We start from the raw sequence: 6,476 nt of genomic DNA on the forward strand, positions 1-6,476 counted from the left end.
CCAGAAGCCCATGGGCAGTAAGGCTGGGCATGCGGTCCAGGCAGCTCCAGCAGGTTGGCCGTTAGAATTTGCTTTTTTGCCGAATGCGTCTTCCTTCCTTTCCAGGTTTCTGGATGAAGTTCAGTCCCACTCAAACGTCAACAAGATGAGCGTACAGAACTTGGCGACTGTTTTTGGACCTAACATTCTACGACCACAGATAGAGGACCCAGTGACCATCATGGAAGGTGATGGGGGAGGCACGCCTGGGGGTTGTGGGGGCTGCCGGGGTCTGGGCCCATCTTGGTCCGGGCAAGTCCTCTGAACCGGCCCAGGGCCAGGCCCGCAGGAGCGGTGGCTCAGGTGGCGTTTCCATCTCTGGGGACTTGGCAGGAGCCTCTCTAGACCTCATCCCCCACCCCCACGGGTCCAGCTACAAAAGGAAAAGGAACTTTGCCCTGTGACCGGCAGCAGCAGGTCATCGGGTGCGATTAGAGCCGCCAGCGGTTGCTGTGGACAGGGGAGGCTGGGGGAGGGTGGGAGGGTCCGTGCCCTTGCTCTTGAACACACACATGTTTTTGCTTCACTTTCATGGTTAAGTCATCGCCATGGAGTCCTGGATGTTGGAGTTTTGCAAGCCCAGGAGAATTTCTCCTCTATGATAAATACTGATAAAAAGCCAACGGCAGCATGAGCAGCTGCTTTCAGTATGATGCTACCGAGGCCCGTATGTGTATCACCTAATTTCAGCCTTCACGACCAGCCCGTGCTGTGGCCGTGCCCCCATTTTACAGATGAGGAAATAGGCCAGGAGAGGTGAGGTGACTCACCAGAGGCTAGTCAGCCACACATCCCAGAGGGCACGGTGCAGGCAGCATGGAAGTTAGAGCCCGTGCTCCCAGCTGTGGAAGGCTGCTCTGGTCCCCCAGGTGCCTTTGCCCAGGGCGCCACCCACCGGGGCCTGCCCTCGCTGGGTCCCCGCCCCAGGCCGGCAAGGCCAGAAGGAGCCACGCTGGCTCCCGCCTGCCTCTCTTGGTGCTCAGGCCTCCGAATCCTTGCTTGATTTTTTCCAGGATTCCTAGTTGGCTTCAGCGGGAGGGTCCGCTCAAGCACTCAGCCTTCGATACCACCTGCAGGCTGCCCTAGTCTCTGGTCTTGGTTTGGCTGTGGGAAACAGGCCGGGCGGGGGCAGCTGGGTGGGCACCATGGTCCTTCCTTTACCGCCCGGGGCTCTGCCTCCCCCTGCCTTGACTGGTGTCCTCCGCTTCCTGGCAGCAGCTGGGGGGTGCCGCTGGAGGCACAGCGCTTCCTCCCTGCTGGAGGCTGTGTGTCTGGGGAAGCGCCTTCTTGGGCACTGTCCCGTCCGCCCCTGGATTTGGGGGTGTGGTGGTCCGCCTGCTTCTGGGCGCAGGGCCAGGCAGCCGGTCCGAGCTGCAGCTCCGCATCGTCCCGGGGCGCTCACAGCGAGGCCCTTGTCTCGCCCCGCAGGCACCTCACTCGTGCAGCACCTGATGACCGTCCTCATCCGCAAGCACAGCCAGCTCTTCACCGCCACGGCCCCGCCAGGGCTCGCGTCCCCGCGTGGGGGCCCGCAGTGCACAGTGGGCTGGGGCTCCGAGGAGGTCACGAGGGACAGCCAGGGAGGGCCCGGCGGCCCCGCTCTGCCCGCGCACAGGACCTCGTCTCTGGACGGGGCTGCCGTGGCCGGGCTGTCCAGGGCCTCCTCCACGGGGCTCGGCAGCTGCCCCGCAGCCACCGGCCCTGCGAAGAAGGTGCAGACTCTGCCGGGCTGGAAGTCGTCCTTCCGGCAGCCGGGGTCCCGGTCCGGGAGCCCGAAGGGGGGCGGCTCGTCCCTGGAGGTGCCCATCGCCTCCTCGGGCGGGAACTGGCTCATGAACGGGCTGTCCTCGCTGCGCGGCCACCGCCGGGCCTCGTCGGGAGACCGGCTCAGGGACTCGGACTCCGCGCAGAGACTCTCCACCTACGACAACGTGCCGCCGCCCAGCCTGGCGCCCAGCACCCCCAGCGCGGCCAGCAGCGCCTGGTCCGGGGCGTCGTCGGGCGAGGCCTCGGCGCGGGGCTCGCTCAGCAGCTGCACGGCCTGCCGCGCCAGTGACTCGTCCGCCCGCAGCTCGCTGCACACCGAGTGGGCCCTCGAGCCGTCCCCGCTGCCCAGCGACAGTGAGGACCGCGGCTCCCCGGGCCGGGGCCCCAGCGCGGACGAGGCGGGCGGCAGCCGCGAGCCCAGCGAGCCGGGCAGCCCGGGCCGGGAGCGCGCGCGCCGCTGCGAGGCGCTGCAGGGCCTGGTCGCGGAGCTCAGGGCGGAGCTGAGCCGGCAGAGGACTGAGTATGAGATGAGCATGAAAAGGTAAAGGCCCCCGCGCAGGTCCAGCCTGCCGCAGCACCGTGCCCCGCTGGGCCTGGCAGTGAGCCTGGGCAGGCGGCCGGCGCTCCTGCCTCTGGGAAGGCTCCGAAGCTGGCAGGCCTGGCGAGCAGGCAGCTCCAGGAACGCCCGCTGAGGGAGAGCACCCGCCTTTGCGGGAGGGGCCAGGCCCGATGGAGGCAGGCCGCAGTGTGTCTCAGCACGGAGTCCCATAGCCCGCGTGCTGTGCTCCCAGGCCCCAGGCCAGGCAGGGAGTGAGGACTCCCTCTGAGATCAGAACCCAATTTCTGTGCTGAGCGAGCCCTCCTCCTGCCCACACCCTGCGGCTTGCAGGCTCCCTCACGAAGGGGCCCTATCCAGCCTCCCAGCCTCGTGAGGACTTCCAGGGCGTCTGCAGGGGGCCGGGTTCTTCAACTGGGGTCAAGGGCAGACTGCACTGGACAGTGCACTGGGCTCCTGGCAGCGCCTCACGCCCCTCAGCCTCTCTGGCCCCAGGTCCCAGCAGCTGGCTGCCCTGTGTGCCCAGGGCCCACACACGAGCGGGTTTTGAGGGTGTCCTTTCTCCAGCAGGGGCAGTGGGGGTGGAAGGCATTCCTGCTGCCCGTTCTGAGCCTGGGGTTTCCACCGGGAGCTGGAATGGCAGCCCTGGGCTCTTGCTCTGCTGACAGCCACCTCCTGGGCACCAGGGAGTGCCAGGCACACGCAGGTGCCGAGTCTGGGGTGGGGGGCGGTGGGGGGAGAAACGGGAGAGGGACCTTGAGGGCAGAGGCCCCTGCCATGGGGGAGGTCACGGCAGGCAATGCCCGAGCCAAGACTTGGAGGACCAACAGGACAGAGCTGAGCAGAGGGGAAGGGAAACAGCACAAGTATACCCGAGGTGTGACATTGTTGGGAAGAGCCACAAATGTAGGCCCTGGTTTGGAATTTACCAGGCAGAGGTAGCTGCGGGGCACCCTCCAGAGACACAGTGGAAGGTGATCACTGCCTGAGATGAGCTCCCAGACAAAAGCTGCGGGGGCTGGGACGTCTCACTGTGCGGAAGGCTGTGCCACAGCAGGCGGCGCCAGCATCCCTCCCGTCTGCAGAGCCACCATGAGCTCCTTCCACCTTCTCAGAGTCATGGCTCCTCAGGGAGGACGCAGTACTGTTTGGTGATGGCCTCTGCTCAGACTGTCCCAGCCCCACCAGCTATTGGCTGAGTATCCCTGACAGGCCCTCTGGGCCAGTGACCTCCCCCGTCTGTCCTGAGGACTAAGTGGTCAGTGGGTGGGAGGGCTCGGCACCTCCACAGTGCCTGGGAACCTCCACCACTCGCACTAACTCCTGCTCGCTGGGCTGGAGGGAAGATGAGGTTCCCAGAGGAAAGGACAGCAGCGGTAGCCCTTGTAGAGGGGCTGTCATCCTGGTCGGAAGGAGGGAGGGTATAGAGTGAGGAGGGTCTCTGAGCCCAGGAAGGAGGGTGGGAGGTCAGCGCCCGTCCTGGCCAGCAGGCCTTGGGGGAACATGGCCCCTGTTCTGGGCACATGCGGAGTCACTGGGCGGGGCGGGGCGGGGGATGAGACTGGCTTAGTGCCCTGCCGGACCCGGACTCGGAACCCCTTCCTGATCGGGAGTCGGTCTTCCTTCGTGCATTCCCCAAAGAGAATCTGTTGTCTGTAAAGTACCAGACACTGTGCTGGATGCTGGGGACATAGCTGTGGCCCAAAGTGATCAGAATCTCTGCCCACATTCTTATTTGGGGAGCAGGGGGACAGAGACCATAAACAAGATACATTTTAAAAAATACATGGTGTGGGCTGGGCACGGTGGCTCACGCCTGTGATCCCAGCACTTTGGGAGGCTGACGCAGGAGGATCGCTTGAGGCCAGGAGTTTGAGACCAGCCTCAGCAACATATTGAGACCTTATCTCTACAAAAAGTAGAAAACTTATGCAGGTGTGGTGGTGCACATCTATAGTCGCAGCCACTCAGGAGGCTGAGGAGGGAGGATCGCTTGAGTCCAGGAGTTCGAGGTTACAGTGAGGCTCAAGGTTACAGTGAGCTGTGATCGCACCACTGCATCCAGCCTAGATGACAGAGCGGGACCCTGTCTCTTAAAACAAAATTGTAAGAGTTCTTTATATATTGCACATACTGAGCATGGAAGTGACCACCCAAACAGTTGCCATGTCCGGCTTGGGCATAGGGGCCATGTGGGGGGCCAGGAGGGAGGCTGGGGCACGACGGCAAAGGTCAAGGGACAATTTGAGCCCTGCCCCCCATGCGGGACCTGTGCTGCTCCCGCCAGCTGGCAGGTGACCCTCCAGCAGGACAGGTGTCTGCGCCGGGGCAGCGGGTGCTCTTTATTTTAGTGAGGACTCAGGGAGATCCCCATGGTGGCATTTCTGGATTACAGGCCGAGGGGAGCTGCTGGGGCTGTCGTGGGTGACGTTCTGGGGTGCTCACGAGGCCCGGCCCCCCCTGCCGCAGTGAGTGCGAGCAGGGCCGCCTCTGCCAAGGCCAAACCCAGCGAGCTGGAGCCTAAAACCGAGTGTCTCTTCTTGATCTTTAAGACTCGAGGAAGATAGTGCCGACCTGAGGAAGCGCATGTCCTGCTTGGAGGAAGAGCTGGAGCAGGAGAAGAAAAGGTACATCCTGCTGGAGATCAAGCTGCGGAACTCCGAGCGGGCGCGGGAGGACGCCGAGCGGAGGAACCAGCTGCTGCAGAGGGAAATGGAGGAGTTTTTTTCCACCCTGGGAAGCTTGACTGTTGGGGCAAAAGGTGCCAGAGCCCCCAAATAAAAGGAAGGGCAGAGCTCCCTTCTGTGTTGTCTGCTGGCCTCCCGCCACACGAGGAGCCAGACCCCCCCAGCTTGGACCTGGGCCTTCGGCAGGGCCAGAAGCCCTACAGCCGGCTGTGGGGACTGGTGGGACCCCACACACCCTGGCAGGATCCGGATGCTGCTCCAACCAGGTGGAGCCTGGTGGGTGTCAGAAAGGGGCAGTGTTTAGCCCCTCACCCGAGAAAAGTCCCCTGTGTCCACCTAAATGGGTGGCACCCAGGATCTGGGTAGCCACTGGGAACAGTTTGCTTTATTAAATTTGCTCAGAAAGCATGATGCCGCCTTACCCGATTTGTTCTTTATGGCTGTGCAGAGTGGGGTTTACCAAGTGACCTCCACCGTTTCAGGCAGGGCTGGGGGCCCCTGGGCTGTGCCCGTGGAGGGAGTGGACAGGCCTCCAGAGGTGGGACGCGCAGCTCCCTGGGGAGCACCCCGCCTCATTGCCAAGGCCGGACTTGTGCAGATCCAGAGCCTCCAGCTCCATCGTCCGGGCACTCCAGGCAAGATGCCTTTCCTCCCTCCGCTCTGAGCCATCTGCGCTTCTGAGCTGGCTTCTGTCTGGGGAGGTCCCCTGGGCCTTCCACCACGAGCTGCTCGCCTTTGCTTGGCCCCAGCTGTGCCCCAGGGTCAGTGCCTGTGAGTGGGAGCCCAGGCTGGGTGCTGCTTCTGCAGCCTGGCGAGGCGCGGGTGCCTGTGGCCTGCGTCTGCGGGAGCTGAGCCAAGGTGATGGGACGCGCTTGCTCTCAGTCCTCTAGGTGCCCACCCCTCACGCGGGCCCCTGCCCATCTCCAGACTCTCTGGGGGCGCGTGCTAATCCCGCGCCCTTCCCTGCTGTTCCTCTCCTCCTCCAGTTGGTCCTCAGACTTCAAGGCGCCAGCAGGGCCAGTCCCTCCAGAAAGCCTTTCCCACCCGCACCGCACACAGCCAGGCCTGTGGGCAGCGGGCAGCACGGCAGTGGCCTCGGGCACAGCACCGTCCGGGCTGCTTTCACCTGCTCCCTCACAGCGTCCTGACGTGGCCTCTTGCTGCCCCTGAGCAGTAACCTGCAGGGGGTTTGGGGGGAGTGGTGGTCACCAAAGTACCCCCATTTCTGACCACTGTCTCTGCAGAAGTCATTCAGGCCCAACCACCCACGTACCTGGAGTCACATATAAACCGACAACGCCCGGCCTGTTAAAATGGGCCAAGGCTTTAAATGCCAGGGTCTTGTGCTCTCAGGACATGCTGGTTCCCCACCATGACATGCAAGGCAGGTGACTCCATGGTGGGGAGCCAGCTGCTGGCCATCCCCG

The 6,476-nt window shown here is 63.7% G+C and overlaps 1 protein-coding gene across 5 annotated transcripts in view; it reads left to right on the top strand.

Annotated features, from left to right (window-relative positions):
• ARHGAP22 (Rho GTPase activating protein 22) overlaps nt 1-5,189 on the top strand; it is a 166,002-nt gene extending 160,813 nt beyond the window's left edge. For all 5 annotated transcript variants that reach the window (XM_012651263.1, XM_012651262.1, XM_012651265.1 and 2 more), the window contains 3 exons: nt 106-227; nt 1,468-2,347; nt 4,915-5,189. In XM_012651263.1, coding sequence (XP_012506717.1) covers nt 106-227; nt 1,468-2,347; nt 4,915-5,143 — 1,231 coding nt within the window. In that variant the 3' untranslated portion in view covers nt 5,144-5,189. The remainder of the gene's footprint in view (nt 1-105; nt 228-1,467; nt 2,348-4,914) is intronic.
• The last annotated feature ends 1,287 nt before the right edge of the window (nt 5,190-6,476 follow it).

Source organism: Propithecus coquereli, unplaced genomic scaffold, assembly GCF_000956105.1.
Source record: "Propithecus coquereli isolate 6110/MARCELLA unplaced genomic scaffold, Pcoq_1.0 Scaffold351, whole genome shotgun sequence".
NCBI classification, from domain to species: domain Eukaryota; kingdom Metazoa; phylum Chordata; class Mammalia; order Primates; family Indriidae; genus Propithecus; species Propithecus coquereli.